General features: G+C 40.2%; 1 protein-coding gene across 1 annotated transcript in view; it reads right to left on the bottom strand.

The window, feature by feature from the left end:
• Positions 1 to 10,330: 10,330 nt before the first annotated feature.
• The window catches only part of DMGDH (dimethylglycine dehydrogenase), an 87,014-nt gene continuing 72,830 nt past the window's right edge, over positions 10,331 to 24,514 (bottom strand). Inside the window, exons 15-16 of the mRNA XM_077759838.1 lie at positions 16,231 to 16,365; positions 10,331 to 11,032 (exon numbers count right to left, since the gene is read on the bottom strand). Of these exons, the coding sequence (XP_077615964.1) occupies positions 10,817 to 11,032; positions 16,231 to 16,365 (351 nt within the window). The 3' untranslated portion in view covers positions 10,331 to 10,816. The remainder of the gene's footprint in view (positions 11,033 to 16,230; positions 16,366 to 24,514) is intronic.

The following is a 24,514-nucleotide window of genomic DNA, read 5'->3' as shown; positions in this document are numbered from 1 at the left end:
GTCATTTGAGGGTCTTAATTCTTGCTTTTGGCTCAAGTAATGATCCCAGGGTGTGAGCATGGAGCCTGCTTCAGATTTTCTTTCTCTCACTCTCTCACTCTCTTCCTCTCTCTCTCTCTCTCCCTCTCTGTCTCAAATAAAAAATAATTTTCACAATGCATTTAGTTTTGGAAACTGATCTAGATGGCTTTGTTTCTACCACATCTAACTGAGAGGGAGATGGTCTTCTTGAAGGCCTGTAAGGTCATATACCAGACTTACAGATGACTGCTCTTTCTTTTTCTTTTTTAATTTAAAAACATTTTCATTTATTTTTGAGAGAGACAGAGTCTGAGCAGGGTAGGGGCAGAGAGAGGGAGACACAGAATCCGAAGCAGGCTCCAGGCTCCAAGCTGTTAGCCCAGAGCCAGAAGTAGGGCCAAACCCACCAACCGTGAGATCATGACCCAAGGCAAAGTCAGATGCCCAACTGACTGAGCCACCCAGGCACCCCGCAGATAACTCTTTTTAATGTTCCTTTACCCTTCTTCTAGTCACCAGTACTTACATTCATAAGTTATATTAAATATTATCAATGCTAACTACTATCACTGCAGTAGGAATCAAGTATGTAGGAAGCTAATTATGTATAAGAAGCATCTTCAGTTTATTGTTGGTTTTCTTTGGTGTGTTAATATATGTGCAGTATTGAAAGAAAAAAGGTCAGATTTTAAAAAGAAGAAAGATTTCTCTTAGCTCTAGTATTTTATATATATACGGCTCCAGATTTCTGAAACTGACAGTCTAGATAAGAACAGCCATGGCCAACTCACATTGAAATTTTCTTGACTTCTTCATCTTGTCCGTTGCTTATCATCTCTTATCTCCTCAAAACCAACTAGATGAAAGTAGACAGTGGGAAATAGTGCCATTCCTAGAAAAAAGATTTGGGCATAGCATTTTTTTTATGTGCATAACACTAGGGATGCCTGGCTGGCTCAGTCAGTAAAGCATGCAACTCTTGATTTTGGGGTTATGAGTTTGAGCCCCACATTGGGTGTAGAGATTACTTTTTAAAACTCTTAAAAAATAATAAGACAGTTTATATAAGAAGTTTATATAGGTCAATGAATTCTCACAAAGTGAACACACCCATGTAACCACCACACAGGATGTTGGTAGTATATTTTGTCTCATTTCTTCTTTCCTTTCCCCTACCTTTCATACAGCCTGGGCCTTACTGTTTGCACAATAATTGTATTGTATACAGTTGTTTACTGTATACAACAACTGAATTGCATTCACTTTTTCTGTACTGAAGATTGTATACGAATTTCTTAAGTAGTTCTAAACCAGTACTTTCTAACCATGCTTAAATTCTCCAAACCAATGTGAACACTTTAAAAATTAAAAAGTCATATTGTGTAACAAAAAATAAGAACATACTCTTACTAGATTAGAAAGTATAATGAATTTACAGGTCTATATTAATTTTTTAAGTGAAACACATATCATTTTAATACATAAAGTTAAAAGGGCATACAGTGAAAAGTAAGTTTCAATCCCTCTCCAGGAAAATTAGTGTTACCCTTCCAGAGATAGTCTATACATCCATAAATACAATGTAAGTATTAAAAGCCTTTTTGGGGCACCTGGGTGGCTCAGTTTGTTGAGGGTTCAGCTCTTGGTTTTGGCTCAGGTCATGACGGTGCAGTTTCGTGAGGTCAAGCCTTGCATTGGTCTCTGTGTTGACAGCTTGGAGCCTGAAGCCTGCTTCAGATTCTGTGTCTCCTTCTCTCTGCCCCTCCCCTACTTGCACTCTGTCTCTTTCTCTCAAAAATAAAGAAACATTAAAAAATTTAAATATATATATACATACATGAATAATAATAAAAAATAAAAGGTTTTCCTATTTGAACCTAAATGATAGCATTTTGCATATTATAATACACTACACAGTTTTAAATAATAATGCAAATAGCCCTTTAAAATATATTAGCCCATCCCACCACCTCCCTCTAGCCTAGCAGCCATGTTTGTGCCTGTTGACCAGACCCCTTTGGCCAGGCCGGCACGGACTACATTGGTGTTGTACGCCAGTCATTGTCTATTGCTATGTGATCCAATTCATGATCTTCCTCTGCTCTGCTCTGTAAACAAACTACATGTCCCAGGCTGCTTTACGTACTTGACTCCCCCCTAGGTTCTGCCAAAGGGAGGCACTGTTGAGACACTGGAATATGGGGGCGAAGAGAGAAGCCAGGGTGTTTCTTCCCTTCTTTTGGCTTTGCGCAGCGTCTTCGACAGCGTGGTTGAATCACCTCTGTAGTTCCCGCCTCTGCTGGCAGCCCCTTTCTCTGTGGTCCTGGTGTCCGCTTGGCAGCCCCCATCAGGGCATCCCTTACAGCGTCGCCACGCTACGTTCCCTCCTTTGAACTACCCGGCAAGCTGATCGCAGGGAAAGGTGAAATGGAGAGAGATGCCCCGCCAGCCCCCGCTGTTACAGTCATCCTCGCGTAGGTGCCAGACAGGTGAGGGAAGATGCCCTCATGAATGACCAACCAGTGAGAATTTTTTTAAAAAACCCTGCCTCTTTTTAGGAGCATCTGTGTGGGGTTCAGTCAGTTGAATGTACAATTCTTGATTTCAGCTCAGGTCACGATCTCACAGTTCATGGGCTCAAGCCCTGCATCGGGTTCTGTGCTGACAGCATGGAGCCTGCTTGGGATTCTCTCTCTTTCTCCCTCTCTGCTCGTCCCCCACTCATTTCTCTCTCCCTCTCTCCCTCTCTCTAAAGTAAATAAACATTAAAAATATAATAATAAAAAATTTAAACCCTGCCTCTTTTTATATGACACCATTATTTTTTAGCAATGAAAAAAGACAAAAAATAACCAGAAAAGAAATGCAAAGAGTGAGAATTTTCTATTAAACTTTGCATCATGCCAATAAAAGTAATAAGAAAAATAGAAGTTAAATAAATATTACAGTAAAGCAAGGACTTAATATTTTCAAGTTATATTAATGTATTTTTGGAAAAGGAAAGGTTTTTTTCTTATTTTTTTAATGTTTATTTATTTTATTTTTGAGAGACAGAGAGACAGAGAACGAGCCATAAGGGGCAGAAAGACGGAGATACAGAATCCAAAGCAGGCTCAACGCAATCCTGACACAGGGCTCGAACTCTCAAACCACAAGATCAACCTGAGCCAAAGTCAGGCACTTCACCAACTAAGCCACCCAGGCGCCCCAAGTTTTTTTTTAATGTTCATTTATTCTTCAGAGAGAGAGAGGGAGTCAGAGCACAAGTGGGGGAGGGGCAGAGAGAGAAAGAGACAGAATCTGAAGCAGGCTCTAGGCTCTGAGCTGTCAGCACAGAGCCCAATGTGGGGCTCAAACTCATGAGCCATGAGATCATGACCTGAGCCGAAGTTGGATGCCCAACCAACTGAACCAACCAGGTGCCCCCATAGAAAGTATTATTTTTAAGTTTAGTTTTATTTATTTTGAGAGAGAGAGAGAGCAAGCAAGGGAGGGGCAGAGAGAGAGAGACAGAATCGAAAGCAAGCTCTGCACTTTCAGTGCAGAACCGGATGCAGGGCAGGAACTCAAGAACTGAACCATGAGATCGTGACCTGAGCTGAAGTCAAGAGTTGCACGCTTAACCAACCGAGCCCCGCAGGTGCCCCTGGGAAAAGGAAAGTATTTATACCAACATACTGGTCTATTATAATAAACTGGTTTGCTGTCTGTGAATAATAAAATCACCTTTTCTGTTTTTAAGCCTTACACTTTGCAGTGACTTCACCGAAATTAAGCTTCATATAGTAATGTTTAAGTGACAGTATAACCAGATTTGTCCAGTTAACTCTGCACCTAGTTGATTAAAGAACATATTTTAAGCTTTTAAATTTCAAAAGTTTGTTTTACATGAGCAACAGATATGCAAATAATTAGGAAAAGACTTGAACATAATATGTTTGACAGAGATTCATAAAAATCCCCTTTCACAGCCAACTCCAGAAATGGCAGAATGGTCTGTGTTTCTTTGAGGAGAGCCACAGTGGTGGCTTTCATATATCCCTGCAGTTTAAAATTTTTAACTAAAATATTTTCATCAGAAAATTCATCATATATTTCTATTACATATTATGTATTATATATTATACATTTTCCACTAAAATATCTTCTTCAGAAAATTCATCATACATTTCTATTATATATATTATCTATATTATGTATGTATTTTATATGGTTTTTCTTCATCTACTAAAATCAGGGCAAACAGATGAATGACATTCTTTGATCTGCAGCTTTAAAACAAGTGCCCAGTCACTGGTGAAAGAGACCAAGGCACTCACATACTGTTCAGCTGCTTTCTTCCAGCAATGTAAGACCAATATCTTTTGTTGTTTCCCCTAGCATTCCTTGAAATCAGATCGTTTATTCTGAATAAATGACCATTTCCTGAGATTTTGTTATTGCATAGTTAATTACCTTATCACAACTTTTATGTATTGCTGCTTTGATTAGAGTCTGATACAATATTTTATGTAAATATTTTTACATATTATTATTCATATAATAATTGTTAATGTTATTATTATTACAGTAATATTTTATGTAAATATTTTTTGTCCAGTAACTAATAAGTTACTGAAAATTTACAACACAGGTAACTCTTAAACTATGCCACTGATATTATATATTTTTTAAATTCTTTTTAATGTTTATTTATTTTTGAGAGAGAGAGAGAGAGACAGAGCACTAGCAGAGGAGGGGCAGAGAAAGAGGGAGACACAGAATCTAAAGCAAGCTCCAGGCTCTGAGGGCTGTTGGCAAAGAGCCCGACGTGGGGCACGAACTCGCAAACTGCAAGATCATGACCTGAGCTGAAGTCGGACGCTCAATGGACTGAGCCACGCAGGTACCCCTGTATTTTCTTAGTTCTGTCTTTAAATTTAAGGATTAACAATTTATAAAGAAGAAATTTGAATTTTAGAGATATTATTCAAAACCAGTGAAGTATTTCACGTATAAACTAAAATCTACACTCACTGAACAAGATATTGTGCCTCACAATTTGCCCTCTGTTTCATCATAAATATCAACAGAAACCCTAAGCGATCACATGGAATAAAATAATTGAAAAAACTCAGTTTCTGCTGCTTTGTTTTACAAGCACGCTACTGTTGCAGTGTGGGATAACTAGGTCCACAGGCACTGGAGACCCAAATTGGGCATGAAGTAAGCTTGCATGATTTTTTTTTTTTTGGCTTTGCCACATGTTTATTGAGTAAAGACCACAGGGAAGAGTCACGGGCGCTCTCCCCACGTGAGAAGCGGCCCCGTGGGAAATAAAAATGTTGTCGGCCTCGTGAGTTTGAGTCAGTCCCAGGCACACGGCTGGTGGCCACTTTGCGTCAGAGGACAGGGGTGGGCTCTCTGCTGGAACTCTTCTTCCTCAGCTCGGGCTGCAGGGGGCCACGGGGGCGGGGCCTCGGGCGGCCGCGGACTCCCTCCTATGTCCCTCTGTCTGTCCAGGCTCACACCAGCGGGATGGGGTAGGAGGCGCAGGCCGCCAGGCCGCACACAGGTTCTTCCCACAATCGACGAGGAAGTACCCGTTCATCCCCCCTCGATATAGCTGAGCCTGTTAGTGGAAAGGGCTGGTGGTATAACTGAAGCTTCTCTAAATTGTGGAACACAATGTTTAAAAAGATAATAAAGATTCACTGATCTGATGTAGATACATGATCTAAACATCAGTAATTGCGACAACAAATGATTTAGCCTAAAAAAGTATTTTTAGGGGGAGGAGGATTTGACATAATGAAATAAAGAGAACCGAGATATCTAATGGTGTCACTGAGCCTACCTCCAGACTTCGTACTATGCAATTTATTAAAACAAGTGCCTAAACTGCTGTTCATGGGATATTTTCTTATTTGCAGCTGAAAGCTTCCAAACTGATACCCTCTTGTACCTGAGTAGGACGCTGCTCCACGCTCAGCATGGAGCCCGATCTGATGCGGGGCTCCATCCTGTGATCCTGGGATCATGACCTGAGCCGAAATCAATAGCGAGATACTCAACAAACTGAACTACTCAGGTACCCTGGTTTTCTTTCTTTCTTTCTTTCTTTTCTTTCTTTCTTTCTTTCTTTCTTTCTTTCTTTCTTTCTTTCTTTTTCTTTCTTTCTTTCTTCTTTCTTTCTTTCCTCCTTCCTTCCTTCCTTCCTTCTCTCTCTCTCTCCCTCCCTTCCTTCCTTCCTCCGTCCCTCCCTCCCTCCCTTCCTTCCTATTTGTTTCAGTAATCTCTCACCCAACATGGGACTCAAACTCACAACCCCGAGATTAAGAGTCATTTGCTCTTCCGACTGAGCCAGTCAGGCACTCCCTTCCTAGTCCTTTTTCAATACAGTCAGACGTTTGCCCTTGCCTGTCCCATGAAATAGCTCAGGCCAATGGCACCAACCACATTCTGTTGCTTAACCTTATGGGCACTCTTCAGCCCCTAATCTCACATGACGACTTGTATCTTTGGACACAGTTTGCCCTCCTCTCCTTCTCAAAAAGTTCTCTCCCCTTGGCTTTCATGACACCTCAGTATGTAACTAAATATACACCTGGTTTTGTTAGTTAAATGCTAGACCTCTCTGCTCTGTAAACTCTGCAAAGGCAGGGACCATGTCTGATCACTGCTTTCCCAGTCCCTGGCCTGTGGCAAATACTCAGTGAACATGTGTAGACTAATAAATACTTCAGTAAGGAAAGCAATTACTCATAGAGCTTTAAATACAGGATAGGCTTTGGTAGAAGATTATGCAGTGTATTTTTGGCTGGTTGGCAGAGCTGAGGAAAGCAAGTCTTCTACATTTCCATTTAGTAACCTTTTTACTGCCACTCCTATGCTTCATGGCATGCTAACACTCCCAGAATCTATACCTAGAGAAAATGTAATTAAGTAATGTGTTACCCCTTTATAATTCATAAAATAGCTTCTATAAACTACTAGATATTCATTAATGCCAGACAGATAAGCAAAAGCAAGATAATTTTTATTTTTATATGACAGTTTATCAGAAGAAGAGTTTGATTTAGGGTTCTTAGCTTTTATGAGGCCTTGGCTAAAGGATGTTATGTGTATAACTGAAACTGGCTTCCTCTCACAGATGCTTTGTTTCCTAATAATGTCAATCTTCTGCTTCAATTCAAACATTCACAAAGTCCTCTTAGTAATGTGCCAGAATCCATTTGCTATTTAACGTGCCATGCGACATACTTAAAAATGGGTTTATCTGTCACCTTTCCCATCAGTACAAAAGGAGTGAGACATAGATTAGCTAGATGTGAACATGAGCAACTTAACAACATCCATAAATGTTTTGATACTGTGTTCACTGGAAAGTGTTCCGCAGTTTTAAGAAGCTTTCCTGGCTCAAGGGAAGAAAGCGCCCATCATTCATCATCACACTCTTGAGAACATCCTTCCCTAACACGGACTTCTGCACATCAGTAGGGTACCTTGAAGTGTGCTGGTTGTTGGCTCTTCAGGGCCGACACTAATCCTGGAACAATTCCTTGAAGCCTCTCTGGGTATGGTCCGGTCTCCAGCAGCTAGTGGCTTTAGTCAGGCTCTATTGCCTCAAGCTTTTCACCTAACAGCTGGAGGATGGGCCATGGGGAACTGGAAGCTTCAGAATCTGGGCTTTCTCTCAGGGCCACTGCCCTTGTCACGAGCTCTTGTTACCCCAAGGCTTCTCTTTTATCTTTTCAACTTCAGCTTTCAGTCCTAATCAGTTGATTCGGATGTCTCACACTTCAAACTCCCAGGGGATAAAGTCTGGTTTATTTGGCCCAACATTTCATGGCCACATTGTGTTGGTCATTGGCACTTAGGCCAGGCCCACTGGTTGGGTCGGTGCGGGAGTGCCAGGGTGACTTCATAGCACCCAGTATACCACAAAGGAATGAGGACAACTTCTTAAGGAAATCAGGAAGTACGTTCTTTTATACTATGAATAGGATTTCTTTTTTTTTTTATGTTCATTTTTGAGAGAGAGATACAAAGCGCAAGTGTGGGTGGGCAGAGAGAGATAAAGACACAGAATCCCGAAGCAGGCTCCAGGCTCAGACACACAGCACAGCACAGCCCCCGACGTGAGGCTCGAACCCATGAACCATGAGATCTTGACCTGAGCAGAAGTCAGATATTTAACCAACTGAGCCATCCAGGTGCTCCTGGGTAGGATTTCTTTAAACATTTACTATTTGTCTAAAATTTTCTATGCTTTTTACTGATCTGCTTTAGTGCTATATTAATAGGACATGAATTCAATGTTGTACTTTCATCACTGATTATTGTATCAAAAAAAAAAACCCCTTGGAATGATCTATTTTGCAGAGAAGGAATCCAGAAATGATAATAAGTACCTTAATGGTTGCAGAGCTACAGAGAGGCAGAGACTGAGAAGCGGGATCTCCCAGGTAAAGGGTTTACCCAGCACGTAATACCCAAACTGAGAGAGTGAATCTGGAGGGTTTTTTAAATTGAGGTATAATTGGTTCATACCATTACATTGGTTCCAGGTGTACAAAAGGATTCAATATTTATATACAATGTGAAATATCCCCACCAGTCGAGCTAACATCCATCAGCATACAAAGTTGCATTTTTTTCTTGTGATAAGAACTCTTAAGATGTACTCTCTTAGCAACTTTAAAATATGACATGCCATCGGGGTGCCTGGGTGGCTTAGTCGGTTAAGCGTCTGACTTTCGCTTAGGTCATGATCTCGCGGTTCGTGGGTTCAAGCCCTGCGTCGGGCTCTGTGCTGACTGCCAGCTCAGAGCCTGGAGCCTGTTTCAGTCTGTGACTCCCTCTCTCTCTGACCCTCCTCTGCTCATGCTGTCTCTCTCTCTCTCTCTCTCTCTCTCTCTCTCCTAGAAATAAATAAAACATTAAAAAAAATTTTTTTTAAATATGCCATGCCATATTAGCTTTGTTCACCATGATCTGCATTATGTCCCCAAGGCTTATTTAGAGTTGGAAGTTTATATCTCTTGACCCCCTTCGTCCATTTTGCCCACCCACCAATACCTCTTCGCTGTGGCAACTACCAATTTGTTCTCTGTATCTGAGTTTTATAATGTTTGTTCATTTTGCTTCTTAGATTCTGCATAGAAGTGAAATCATATGGTATTTGCCTTTCTTTAATTTTACCTGGCATACCACCTTCTAGTTCCTTCCACCCTGTCACAAATGGCAAGATTTTTGAATTTGTGGTTTTGGTTTTCTTCAGACAAACACTCAGAAATGAAATTATGCAGGATCATATGGCAGTTCTATTTTTACTTTTTTGAGGAACCTCCATACTGTTTTCCATAGTGACCGCACCCAGATAATATTCTTGACAATTATATAACTATCAAGATTATCAAATTTTGTTACCAAGAAAATTTCCCTCTTTTCTCATATAAAATAAAGATATACAGAAGAGAAAGTAAGGGTCCACTGGAATTCTAACATATGATTGCTTTAATGAAACATCTTAAATGTATACTTGGCACCTTTGCAACACTTACAAGTTAAGAAATTATTTTAAAATCTGTTCTAGGGGCACCTGGGTGGCTCAGTTGGCTAAGCGACTCGACGTCAGCTCAGGTCATGATCTCGCAGATTGTGGGTTCGAGCCTTGTGTTGGGCTCTGTGCTGACATCCAGGAGCCTGCTTCAGATTCTGTCTCCCTCTCTCTCTGACCCTCCCCTGCTTGTACTCTGTCTCTAAAAAAAGGTCTGTTCTAATTACCGAATTTTATGTCTCACATTCAACTTTAATACCTAGGAAAAGTTCAATAAATGTTTAACAAATGTGCATGTAACAAATTTTAAGTGATAAGTTGCCTTTTACCAAAAAAATTGATTTCTTCAGTCCACTAAATTTAATTTCAAAAAACGTATGTGGGAATTATTTCCAAATGGATTTTTTCTTGCTGTGCACAGTGCAAAGGGCTATCCTGTCGGCTCTTTAGCTCATGTTTGACCTGCTTTGTCAGATGCTTTGTGAAATGATATTCAGAACGGCACATGTGATGTCAACTCGCATTAATTCCTTCCCAAAGAGAGGTGTTCAGTATTCCAACAGTGTTTTTACTGGCACAATCTATGTTTCAGCTTCATTTCAAAAGGTCTATAGGCACTGCTTCCTTTGGAAGACTGTTCTTTTTCCCAATTACTCTTTTAAAATAACCTTTGAAAGGACAATGATGATGTCCCATAATACTGCTTTCAGGGAATTCATTAGGAAAATGAGTATTTCAGAGAGTTGAATAAAAATTTATGTATCAATATTAAATTTTACTATTTTTATTGTAGATAGGTTATAAAAATTAAAGCTATCCCTTATTCAACTACTGTTTCCTAATAAAACACATCCATGAATAGTATCACGTTTGTTTTTATGTAAAACAATTAACTTGTTTTCAGGTTACGAGAACCATATGCATATGCTCCTAAAATTATACAATTTCCTCTAATTCAGTTACAATAGTGATTGTGTATTAGCAAATACCTAAATGTTTTGCTGAGTTTCACAAACAATATAGGGTAATAGAAACATTCATTTCAGATGTCTTCATTTGAAAGAACAATGTACATTACTAATCCATTTTTCTTTCTTGTTTAGAGAAGAATTAATACTTTATTAAGATGATAAATCTAGATTTTGATGATTTTGAAATGAATTCTTCATTTCCTGTATTCCCCCAAAAACTCAGCTATGATTTTTCATACAGTCACAGAGCAAACATAACTCAATGGCCTGCTGAAGGTCTTTTTCAAATTTTGCCCTTTCCATTTTTCTTCTGAAGCCGGTTTCTGGCTGGTTCCGTCAATACCAAGGGTTCCTGTATGACGGTTGCTGGGTAATTTTTGCCTAACAGTTCAACTTCTACCTGTTGTCCTACTTTACTTAGCTCAACAGGCACATAGGCAAACGCCAGACTCTTCTGGATGCTGTAACTGTAGCTTCCAGACGTCGTGTTGCCAACAACCTGAAAAACAAGACGCAGCCATCCTCAGCATCCTGGCCACAGCTTTGCACTCCTTCTCTCCAGACTGAACATTTAAAAAACAGGTTCAACTTACAATCTGAAAGTTTTAGGGAGTACGGTTTATAGGGCTAACAGTGGGGGGAAAAATATTCTCATTAGTGAATTTAGGTTTACAAATGAGGAAAAATAATTCTCAAGATATATGATCAATCATACTCTCACACTTCTCACTTTTAAGTAAGAACACCTAGTTGGTTTTTTTTTTAATAGCTGGCACTATTTTGCTCAGTTTCATGCCAAGAGATCTGATAGGAGGAAGATTCAAATATTTTTGTTTTAAACTTAAAAAAAACCTACTCTTCTACCTTCAAGCCAGCATGGCAATAATAGATACAAGGGAAAAATTCCTAAAAATTCAAATGTAAGTTTATCCAAGAATTCCTGTTGTGGTTTAGGATATGACTTGCCAAAAGAGTAGTGAAATTAACTATAGATATATCAATAGCCAATGTGAAGTGACCTTTCTCTACAAATATATAGAATTTAGCAATTACTGGCGATTGTGAGGCCCTTAAAATAATGTCAACTTTACCCTCTCTAGATCTACCATGTACAAAACATTTTGCTGGATATTCTAGAAAATGACTGAGGTCTGGTTCCAACCCTCACAGGCTTCTAGCCCAGCTGAGGAATTAACATAGAGACTTAAGAAAATATAATCAGGAAGCCAAGGAAGTCAACATAATTAAGTCGGGATTTGTTCTACAGTTTGAAGGTGGGTGGAATGAGCAGATAGGGAAGGATGCAACTTTGCAGGTTGAGTGGAGACGTGGAGGTAATCATGAACCATGAAAATTAGGGAGGGTGAAATGGAATAAACTGGCAAACCAGAGAAAAGCACTGAGCAAACCAACAAAACCTAGGAGATGAAAACAAAGGCTTTATGCTGCAAAAAAAATTCCTGTCAGGCTTGTTATGAAGATAAGAGGATGAGTGGAAACTAGATCGAAGGTAAAGATGAAAGAGAAACAGTAAAGTGCAAAAAAAAAAAAAAAAGCAATACAACAATGTCAGGTTAAAACACCATATTTAAAAAATGTAAAAGGAAGACAACAAAAGCAAAATATGATATATAGCTCTACTCAAAATGGCTCCTCCTGGCTACACAACGTTGAGCTAATCCTTAAGCCTCACTGTTTCATGCAATGGGCTGCCTATAGCTGATGGTGAAAAATATTCATGGACATGAATCAGCCTGGTGATCTTTCAGCTGCCTCAGCAAAGAGTCCACTACAGTCAACAGTCTTATTATAGCATTTCTAGTCTTTTAGATGCTGACACATTTACACGCCTAGCTCTGTGGTCCCAGTTTGTAATTATCTCACTGAAGCCCCAAATCAGAAACCTCTCCATATCATTTCTAAGCTTCTTATGGGGAGAACTGGTTGATTAAACAACAAACAAACATGAATGCGTTCATTAGCAAAAGCTGTTTCTCTGGCAGATTATTAACTGCCAAGGTAGTGCTGAGAGAAGACATATGCTTTAAAATGGTTTTTCTCGTTTATATCATAGTGAAGTCCTGTAAGGTAGGGCTTGGGGTCACGAAGGTTGGAGTTTTAATCACAGATTCTTGAAAGACTTTCTTGGTAATCTTGGTTTCACTTCCTAGTCTGTAAACCTGAGGTCTGTGTTCGGAACCCTGGAGAGGTAACCTGATTTGCCTGGGCATCTTAAGAATATAAGAAGAGGCCAGAGCAAGTCTCTTGGCCAAATCCCCTAACACAGTGGGTCAAAACCCTACCATCTCTCTTCAGAGAATCCCAGGCCTTCCCATCTCTTAAAATCCCAGCAGTGATTTATCTTGCAGTTAGGTCTGCATGAGTAATGAAAAGAAATAGTACATTTATTGCATGAGTGCTATTTTAAAAATATTTATTGAATACATTGCTTTCTGCTAGATTACTTTCATTTCCCCTTTAATTTCTCTCTAATCTAATGCCGAGTAGCCTGGAATATTTTACAAGTCTGGCCTTTCCTTTTATCTCATTATGAAATCTCCAAGGAAAGGTTTTCCCTAGCAACAGTTTTATATCCTTCTACCTTAAAATCTTCCAGATTCAATTAAATCTATTTCTTCTCTTTGCTTAATGAATCACAAGAAACTGTGCCCACCTTCTGCCTAGTCGATTTTCATATTCTTTGTTACACACAGGCTCTCCTTTTACCAATATAAGCAATCCTCATTTATGTTTAGCCTTTTCTCATTCCTCCCTTTGTGAGAATTAAAGACCCCTCTGGCTTAGGGGAGGTAACATGGTAGATGGCCTTGGAAAGAGAGAACGTAATTTAAATTGGATGGTACATGGTGTTTCTTTGGCTGTCCCTGTGTGTTTTAGCTTATAAATAATAAAAAAGACAGCTTTCTCGACTCTCCAAACTTCATTTCTACCAAACATCTTTAAAACTTCCCAGCAAAGCTGCTTTTATAACTCACAGAAGCCCTTTGCGTGCCCACTCTTACACCTTGTTTTTCAAAAATTAAGCCTTATTTAAAATCATAATCCCTCATGGGGCGCCTGGGTGGCNTAAAATAAAATAAAATCATAATCCCTCCTTCTATCACTGCCCACCTCTCAATTGGACTTTAGTTTTCTCCACGGCACTCATCACTCTCGGATGTTCCATTTTATTTTATTTTATTTTATTTAGTATGTTCATTGTCTACTGTCTCCCCTATGGAATGTAAGACCCCTGGAGACAGAGATGCTTGTCTGTTTTATTCACGGCCGCATCCCCATTGCATAGAAAGCCTTTGCAAGAATAGAATACCAAATACCAAAAGCAGTACAAGTCTCAACAAAGTCAGGAAATAAGAACAAAAAGTATGTCCTCTCATTCCGGGGTATAAAGAGGATCCAAGAGATTCATCTCCAGGATGAGATGACCATCCTACTGAGCATCAGAGAATACACAAGTGGATATCAGGAAATTCACGGGATACTTGATTTATGAAGCCAACTACAACTGGATTAACAGCCCTGTAAGCAGATGGCATATGGGAAGAATGATGAAAAATATAGCACGTAAACTCAGTGCACAGAGACAGCAAAGGAAGTAAAATTCAAAAAGGGAACTGGGTTTCCAGGTCCCCCCTTCCCAGCTTTGAGATACAGTTGGCATGTAATGTTTTGTAAGTTTAAGGTACAAGTTTCTAGGCTTTTTAATTTGTAATTGGGAGTCAGACTTACACCGTGTTCATCAGGGTTGGTTTGGGGTTGCATATAGAACATGACAGCATAATCTGCAACCTTTGGCCAAAACAGAAAGCCAGCGCAAGAGTGGGCACCATATTAGAAAGCTGGATGAAAACAGAGTGGAAAAATGAAAAACAGACGATGGGGCTGGGGGAACTTGACAACTACAGAAAAAATTAGAGGTGCCAAGAACCTAAGACATTATCTTGTCATACAACTCATTTTATAGGATGAGAAAATGGAGGTCCAGAGAGGCTAAGACCAGGTCAAGCAGCTAGTTAACGGCAAAGGTGTATATCAGTGGAAATTGTAGGTGAATGTGAAGTTGGAGGAAAAGCCTATTAAGAAAAGAGGTCTGGGCAGCAATAGCCCCNGATGGGCTGAGGAGGAGGGGAAGGGGGTGATGGGCATGGAGGAGGGCACTTGTGGGGATAAGCACTGGCATTATATGGAAACATAGAAACCAACTTGACAATAAACTATTAAAAAAAAAAAAAGGTCTGGGAGCACCTGAGTGGCTCAGTCAGTTAAGCATCTGACTGTTGATTTCAGTTCAATTCACAGTCTCATGGTTTGTGTGATGGAGCCCCGAGTGGGGCTCTGTACTAACAGCACGGACCCGCTTGGGATTCTCTCTGTCTCTCCCTCTCTCTCTCCAACCCTTTTCCCGCTCTCTCAAAATAAATAAACTTTAAAAAAAAGGAGGTCTGAACCAGAGATTTAGAACAAAAGGAGGGGGAGACAGTGAGGTAAGAGTTCAAGTGGTTCAAACAGATGAACCAACTCAGCACAATTAAAGGTGCGGTTCTTAAGAAAGAACTTGAAATCTGAAAAAGAAAAAACCTGTTGGCTTCATAGTGTCTAAAAACATCCACCTGCTTCTGGGATGTCCAAGAACTGTAGGTCTGTGGTTACATGCTGAAGAGAATACAGTGGGAGATCATCAGCAGAGACACAGACAAAGGCAAATTGGACTACTCAGCATGCCTCAGCTCAAATGGCCATTTCTTTGGTGATCCCAAAGGCTGAGAAATTATGCCACTGGCTTTCCCCACCTCCAGGGCTCTTTTTGTCACTGAAGAGAAGAAGGAAAATGGAAACAAGTATCAAGTAGACTGCAGTGCATGAGAAAAAACCCAGGCACCAAATCTCCGAGTCTTTGAATATGGACCAAGCAGACCTTGTTCAATATGGAACATCAGTTTGGATGAAGTGTGAAGGCCCTGTGCTCACCTTGGAGTCTAAGCAGCGTCCCACATCTGCCTGCTGACACCAGTCAGAACACAGCAACATCTGACACCGAACCGGGTTTTACAAAGAGTTGTAAAAAGTCAAGGAAATGAAGTTCTATTGCTAAGTTATCTGGTTTTACTGGATACTGATAGAATAAAACCTAACATGCCCAAATGGGAAGAAGGCACATTGACTCTTTTGGAAGAACTAAACGGTTTCTACCGTTCACTTTACTTTCTAAGGTTCTACTCTCTGTTGTCATGGATATTTTCACTTGGAATTTTCTTTCTGCTGGTGTGCTCCGGTTAGAATTATCTCTTCCTCAAAGGCCACCATGCCAGTTTCTTTATAAAATCCATCTCTTGCATTCACAGATATGGGCATGGTGAGCAAGTGGATCATTTCACCTCATAAATTGTACCTGCTTCATTGTCCATTGTATTTTAAGCCCTTGGTTTTATTTTCTTTCATCAAAGTCTAGAGAATTTTATGTTTTTTGAAACGAGTAGCATTTCATTTTCCTTTGAGTTAACTGATTTCTGCTTCTTGAATGTCAGCTCAGAGATCAAAGTGTGTGACCCTCCCAAATGATAGGTAAATATCGAACAAAAACCAAAAAACAAAACTCTAAATGGAAATAGGGACAAGGAAAGTTTCTGGTACAGAACAGCTGCAGTGGCCCCTGGCCACAAGGTCCTCAGCACTCACCTTGCCATCATACCAGATGCTTTCATTTCCCTCCGGATCAACATTGTCCGTTGCCAAGGTGAGGCAGACCAGTCTCCGTTTCAGCCCCTTGGCTTTAATCTGTTTCAGTGCTTGCTTTCCTATGAAGTCTGCTGGCTGCAGGAATCCAAGATAATGATGATGAATGAGTGCTCAGACACTGTGACAAGGTTAGAGATGCAAGCATTTAAATTTGTCTTTGCGATTTTCTCGCCAATTACACATCAAATAAAAATACAGATTGGATCAAACGTCTAGACAAATATTTCTTAGTCCTCAAATGACAGTATCAACAACCTTTTCCTTCAGAATAGGTTAGACTTAAGGGCAATAACTTGTGATAACAATTTTACCAGAACCGCCTAGGCAGAAAAACCTAAGGCATGATATTGCGATGGTAGATTATGAAAGCGACCCTTGTATCTAATGGTTCTGGACAGCAGTACTGGCTGGTGGTGAGCAAAGAACTACTCAGTTTCCAACTTCAGTAAGACTCTTCCAAGAAGGAAATTTATGTTTTTGATGTGTGATGTCAGAACAACCCCAAAATGGTGTACCTATTTTTCCTTCTCAGAATAATGATCCAAGAACTGTATCAACTGTTGAGTTGTACTCAGTTCATTCAGAAATGTATTGAGCCCTACTACATGTGAGTACACCAGGCCCTGTGTGGGCTACAAAATTAGATAAAGAATAAGCTCTTTGATCCAAATGTCTAACACAATGCTTTTCAAACTTGTTTTTCCTCCTTCTATGCAACACATGACAGATGACATTCCTCTTCCTACTATGTTCCCCTGGGCACACTAAGAGTTGCTCCCAATGCAACGCAAGTGACAGTGACACCACTACAGGGATAACCTCCAGTCCATTCACACACTTCTCAACAAACAGGTGAGTGATGACTCTTCAGTGGAGACACTTGGCTAAAAAAGGAGGCACAATTCTACCTACCCAGAATGCCACAGACACTAGATAAGACTGGGAAGCTAGTCCGAGGCCACAAGCAGTGACAGTGGAAGAAGTGAAGGATGACCTGGGAGGGACATGGATTAAGGCTTCTACATAAGGGAGCCCCAAAAGCATCTTTTATCTTACCAGGGAAAGGGGGTATCTGTGATATACAAATTACATCTCTATGAGGGAGATTTAATTAGAGATTACAATGCAAGGGGGGAAATTCTCCAAAGAGATCCCATAAACAGAATAACCATTCTCTGAAAGAAGAAAGCAAACAACTTTGATCTCCTCATTGGCCAAAGAAGAAAGGAAATAAGATCTCATGCCAAAAATGTCCTCTGCCACCAACATTTATACAGCTTCTGTACAGTTATACAAAACATTTAGGATGGTGTGCACGGAGTCCCCTTAACCGCTCAGTGAAACAGTGGGAGGGGTTCCCACATACCCTCTGCCTGATGACCACCCCTCAGTTTACTCCTTTACTGGTTCAGACCTTCTAGGCTAAGCCCACAATGAAGTATGATTTCTATAGATATTGCAATTTTAAATCGCTGACCTTCACAGGAAACTGGAAGTTTCCATTGGCCAAGGTTAAGATAATTGCAAAATGAAAGTCCGATTACCTTCCCCAGTGTGATCCAGATGGTGAGAACCAACTATAAAGCTTTATTTTGAAGCCAGATAAAAATCCAAAGACAGCTAGACCTGATGTTATTTAAGACCAGACTGGTGGGAGAAAAACCAATCTATAGAAAAAGGCTGAATCATAGGAATTCATATGTAGGATAAATTCATGGTAACGAAAGTCCTAACAAACTGTAACAGCACTCCAATCCATCTTGGGGGTTAGCTGGCTTCAAGCTTATGCACTCCTTGTTTGCTGACTTAAGTCCCTTAGTTTGTAGCCAAATTAACCTACTTCCCTTGAGATCTGCAGACTCAAGGCCTTGAGGAGTGAAGGACCAGACTTTCCCAGAAGATAAGGCCTGACCACATTTGCAAACAGCCACTGCTCATACTAGCACATCTGTTCGAGCTCATGTCCATAGACAACTAACCACCTGCATATCCACTTCTACGCAGGGAGCCCACTGGCCCTCCCCATGTCCCTCAACTTCCCCTGTAAGACCTTCTGCTTTTGCCAAAACCGAGAAGGTGGTCTTTGGGATATTCACCATCTTCCCAGTTTTCTGACTTCCTGAATAAATCAACTTTTCTTTTCCTACCATCACTTGTGTCTCCAGTACTGATCTTTGAGTGGCAAACAACCAAACCTAAGTTCGGAACCGGTTCTGTCTGGTAACAAAACCAAAGTTCATTATAGTTAAAACATGTCTATCTAAATACAGAAAGAACTTCACCGACAAATTTTTGCCATCTTTTTAAAAGACGAATTGCTATCATGGAAAAATAGTGACAAGGGTGCTTTTAATTGTTCTTACATTTGTTTTTATTCATTTTTCAATGTTTATTTTTGAGAGAGAGAGAGAGAGAAAGAGAGCGAGGGGGGGGGCAGAAAAAGAGAGGGAGAAACATAATTCGAAGCAGGCTCCAGGCTGTCAGCACAGAGCCCAATGTGGGGCTTGAACACACGAGCTATGAGGTCATGACCTGAGCCAAAATCAAATGTTTAACGGATTGAGCCACCCAGGTGCCCCTCTTGCTTTTATTTTTAAAGTTTCTTTATTTTTTTTGAGAGAGAGAGAGAACGAGTGGAGAAGGGCAGAGTAAAGAAGAGAGTCTGGCAGCGTGGAGCCCGATGCAGGGCTCAAACCCACGAACCAGGAGATCATGACCTAAGCCAAAACCAAGAGTCAAATGTTTAACCAATTGAGCCACCCAAGTGCTCCAACAAAGGGTACTTTTTAGAGTTCTTGTCTGTAGCGGTCAATATAAAATGAAAAAAAAGTCCCACACGTTGTGTAAAGAAGCATTTCACAATAATACCGAGGCGAATGGGCTATTCTGTATGATTTGTGGAGTGCCTTGAGATTATAATTTCCTCATCTCCTATAATGGAATCTGGATCCTTCCCATTAGAGATTCATTTAGATCTTGAAGGTTTTGGGTCTTCTTGAGTCCCTATTAAGAGAATTTTCTTTCAATTATTTACTAACTGTTGTTATGCCCCTGCTGTGTTCAGACACCGTGTTGGGCAGGAGGCATTCAGAGATAAACAGATACGTCCTTGCAGTTTCTAGGAGGCCCCTGAGGGGATGTGACTCCTTTCCTCTACATCACAACATGCCCGGTCCTGAACCACTTACGCCAGTATCTGCTTCACCTTTGGAGGGGCTGCGTTAAAGACGGCCATGACCAAAGCTTTCAGAAGTGGCTCCCTCCCAGAAGAAACCAAGCTTAACCACAACATGATCATCAAGTTCCCTCTGACACCAGTCAGCCACAAAGAAAAGAGAAGATAACAACACACTTGTGTTCATTGTAGATTCAAGGCCAATAAGCACCAGATCGAACAGGCTGTGAAGAAACTCTACGACACCAACAAGGCCAAAATCAATACCCTGATCAGGCCCAAGGGAGAGAAGAAGGCATATGTTCCACTGGCTCTTGACTATGATGCTTTGGATGTTGCCAACAAAATTGGGATCATCTAAACTGTGTCCAGCTGGCTGAATCTAAATATAAATTTTTTCACCATATTAAAAAAAAGGGGTCCCTTTGTGATGCTAGACAAGAGCTCCTGGGGCATGTGCTGGGGGGTGGGAGGAACAAGGTGTGCTAGAAGGAGGGCCTAACCCCACCTTTGCCAAAATCACAATTTAACCAAAGTCTAAGTGGGAACATAAGGTATCAGCTCATCACAAGAAATAGGAAAAGTGGGGAAGGGACTTCAGAAAACTTTCCTTAAAAGAGAAAATGTGATTCAGTGAATGACATTATTCAGTGAAAATAAATATTAAATACTATTTACAATTTATTAGGCACTTGCTATGTGCCAGATGCTGAGGGATAAATACTCATGACCTCATTTAATCCTCATGACATTCCTAGGAGATAAAAAATTTTATCCCCTGTTTATGGGAGAGAAAGGCCCAACAAAGTGAAGGGTCTTTCCTGAGGCTCAGTTACATGGCCACACAAATCTTCATCTTTAGATCTTATCCATACATTTTTATTTTTTTAATATTTTTATTTATTTCTAGGAGAGAGAGAAAGAGAGAGACAGCGTGAGCAGGGGAGGGTCAGAGAGAGAGGGAGACACAGACTCTGAAATAGGCTCCAGGCTCCGAGCTGGCAGTCAGCACAGAGCCCATACATTTTTAAAAGTGACTAGGTTGTGCCAGGATGGTTCAGTCTGTTAAGCATCCGACTCAGGCTCAGGTCATGATCTCATGATTCGTGGGTTCAAGCCCCAAGTCAGGTTCTGTGCTGACAGCTCAGAGCCTGGAGCCTGCTTCAGATTCTGTGTCTCCCTCTCTCTCTGCCCCTCCTCTGCTTGTGCTCTGTCTCTATCTGTCTCTCAAAAATAAGTAAATAATTTAAAAAATGAAAAAAAAATGTGACTATCCCTAGAGTCTATCTTTTACATATCTTATGTAAATCCTCTAAAGGATTACAAAAATTTTTTACTACCAAGGAGGATTTGAAAACACTCTGAAACATTAATGAAATATGACATCTGTATCTGTATATCCTTAAATTAGGAACTGATCTGGTCAGCAATATTGTCCTCAGACATGAATGAAAATACTCTAACAATGGGGCAGCTGGTGGCTCAGTCGGTTAAGCATCTGATTCTTGATTTCGGCTCAGGTCACAACCTCACAGTTTGTGGGGTTGAGCCCCACATCAGGCTCTGTGCTGACAGCAATGGAGCCTGCTTGGGATTTTCTTTCTCTCTCTCTCTCTCTCTCTCTCAAAATAAATAAATAAATAAATAAATAAACATTTTAAAAAACTTTAAAAAGAGAAAATACTCTAACAACAACAAAAACTTAATTAAAAGTACAGAACACATAGTTAAAACACAGATAAAAGGTAAACCTTCCCCTGGATAGAATTCTCTTTTCCCAAGCTCACCTTGTGCCTGACACAGAAAGATTTAAAGTAGGGCAATGGCATTTCATTCTCCTTTACTTGGCTTTTCTTCCAAGATTGTAGATTTTACTCTATTATATAGATATTAATTATAAGTGAGATAAGAAAATATGTCTGAGGGTAAATGCTGTGATTAAAATTGGTGCTATCAGGATGACCTGAGAACAAAATATATTTAATGAATCACTGCCAAAGTAATTATATAAATAGCGATTAATATCTTTGAGAAACATAAATTTCTGGGGCACTGAGACTATAGCTCACAAATAGCCTTCCCTTATGTTTCTTAACCTATTAATTTTAAAAAGCAGTAAGAGCAATTAAAATACCTATCTGTAATATACACTAAATATAACATCCACAAAGATGATCAAATTAAAGTTTTAAGTGAAATAAAATTACTCATCTTATTAGCACTATTAAAAGCACTCATATTACCTCAAAACACATGGAAATGAAATAAATTAAGCCAGTGTATTTTTGGTTGTGATTCTTAGGTTAATGCATAGTTCGCAGATAGGTAGCTAAATCTGAATTTACCAGGAGTAGTGACAAGAAGGCTCTGAGATGGTGAGTCAGGGTAGTGGGTTCTCACGGACTGGGAAGGACATTAGAAAAACCTAGTTTGGGACCTTTCCTATACCATTTATTTGGACTCAAAACCCATCAGAAAATTCAAAGAAGTCATCATTTTCATTTAACTGTCCACAGTCCTTTAAACCTAAATATCTGAAGTCTCCAAAGACATAAATAAAACAGTTGGGGTAACATCATGGGTCCCAAGAAAGCTGACCTTAGAAACCAGGTACAGCACTAGTGGGAAAATCATGTTCTTGTGTTGACAGATATAGACAGAGTCAGAGAGTTGCAAAGAGACCAACCCGTTAGCTGTCACTTGTTACCTGTAAGTGGCAAAGTGGAAATGGAAATCCAGGTGACAGTCTTCTGCCACTTGTCCCCCAATGCTTTCTGGAATTGTCTCTTATTTTAAATGTGGCTCGGGGATCATCATTTAAACACAGTCCTGATAAGAATCCCTCTTGGACCATGTGGCCATTACTATCCTACCATCTAGGTAAATCTTAACTTTCTTCCATCACTTGGTGAATATCAGGTACATCTGTGCTGGGCTCACAGTCCAACTGATAAAACCATATATGGGTTCATTCATCTAGGGGATGAATCAACTGACCCACCACCCCATCAAGACACAGTAGACCATCATTCATTTCACCTTCTCATCAGCAGAATCACAGTTTTTAAGCAGATAGAAAACTTACGGGTCGTTCCTTGGGGAGTAAGTGGGGGTGTAGGGAGGGTTTGGAAGTAGGAACTGCTAAGAGGCCTGAACAAATTTTGGGGGAAGAGGAATAGGTTTACAATCCTCAATTGTGATCATAATTTCTCAAGTGCATACATGCATTAAAACTTAGCAAATGGTGGGATGCCTGCGTGGTTCAGTTGGTTAAGCGTCTGACTCTTGATTTCAGCTCAGGTCATGATCTCACAGTTTGTGGGTTTGAGCACTGTGTCCAGCTCTACACTGACAATGCAGAGCCTGCTTGGGATTCTATCCCTTCCCTCCCCCCCCATGCCCGCCCATGCCTCAGGCGGCATGTGTTCACACACTCTCTCTCTAAATGTAAATAAACATTTTTTAAAAAGTAGCAAATGGTGCATTTTCAGTATGTTCATTTATTGCATGCTTAGTTAAGCTGTTAAAATAAAAATATGATAAAAGCAATCTAAGGAATTACTTCACCTTATTCCTAGTATTGAGTTTCCATAGATGTCCACATTTTAAAGCAGGCAACTAAACAGCACACTTAAGCTTTTAGGGTGGAAATAGAGCATTGCTTCCTAACAGGAATTGGATACATAGGAGGAGACCGATTCAATGGCTGTTAGCTTAATAAAGTCCGACAAATGTTTCAGGAATGATAAACTCTGTCTTAGCCTAGGTTTTACTTCTTCTCTTCCTTTTGTTTTTCCTTTATCATTTAGCAATGGAAACAGGTGAGAGAATAAGGATGGCTTAATTAAAATGTCACAGTTATGTGGCTCATATGGATAACGGTGCCAGCGTCCTCAACTACTCTAATAGGTGGTATTTCGTAGGATTTTAGACATATGAGGAGCTGTCATTTTATAGACTAGCAGTCTCAGGTGTAAAATAAAACTAAATGGCTTTCCCAAGGCCACACAGCTAGAATTTGGTGACGTAAAAAAAAAAAAAAAAATTCACTTACTGCCCAAATCCAGAGAGAGAAAGAGAGAGAGAGAGAATGAATGAATTTGGGGCAAAATATATTAACCGTAGCCTAGCCAGAGTAGGTCACAGATTTACTTACTTCCAATTCACTACAGATTCCATAGAACCCTCCTTTTACTAATCCACTTGTTTTTCTGTTCTCCTGTTTATTGGCAGGACCAGAGAGGCATAAAGGTAAAGAACTAAAAGAGTGGGTCTCAATCTTCATTACATATAAAACCCTCCCCCCAGAGCGAATCTGACTGGTTTGGGGGTAGATCAGTGTTCTCAAACTTGAGTGATTATCAGAATCCTCTGGAGGGCTTGTTCAAGCAGATTATTGGGTTTCTCCACAGAGTTTCTGATTTGGGGATGGTACTCAACACCTTGCATTTCTAACAAATCCCTAGGTAACACTGATGCTGCTAGTCTGTGAACCATACCTGAGAACCACTGAGGATAGGGCAATATTTAAAAAGTTCTCCAAGTTAGTGATATACAGCCAGTTGAAAAGTGTTGGTCTAGCACTATCACTCTCTACCTGTTTTGGAATCACCTGGGGAATTAAAACAAAACAAAACAAAATTGATGCCCAAGTCCCTACCCCTGGAAGTTCTTTTTAAATTAATGTGGGTTGCAGCATGAACCTCAGAATTTCTTTNAATAGCAAAAAAAAAGAATTTCTTTTAATCATTTTATAATTAAAAAAAATTAATGTTTTATTTATTTCTGAGAGGGAGAGAGAGAGACAGCATGAGCAGGGGAGGGTCAGAGAGAGAGGGAGACACAGAATCTGAAGCAGACTCCAGGGTCTGGCAGTCAGCACAGAGCCCGACACGGGGCTTGAACCCACAAACCATGAAATCATGACCCATGCCGAAGTCAGACACTTAACCCACTGAGCCACCCAGGCGCCCCTAATCATTTTATAATTTAAAGGAATTATACTCCAGGTGATTCTAATGTATAGCCAAGACAGAGTCACTGAACATT

The sequence above is a fragment of the Crocuta crocuta genome, unplaced genomic scaffold, assembly GCF_008692635.1.
Source record: "Crocuta crocuta isolate KB4526 unplaced genomic scaffold, BGI_CrCroc_1.0 scaffold162, whole genome shotgun sequence".
In the NCBI taxonomy this organism is placed as follows: domain Eukaryota; kingdom Metazoa; phylum Chordata; class Mammalia; order Carnivora; family Hyaenidae; genus Crocuta; species Crocuta crocuta.
The sequence above is the reverse complement of the archived record's forward strand: the minus strand, read 5'-3'. Positions and strand labels throughout refer to the sequence as shown.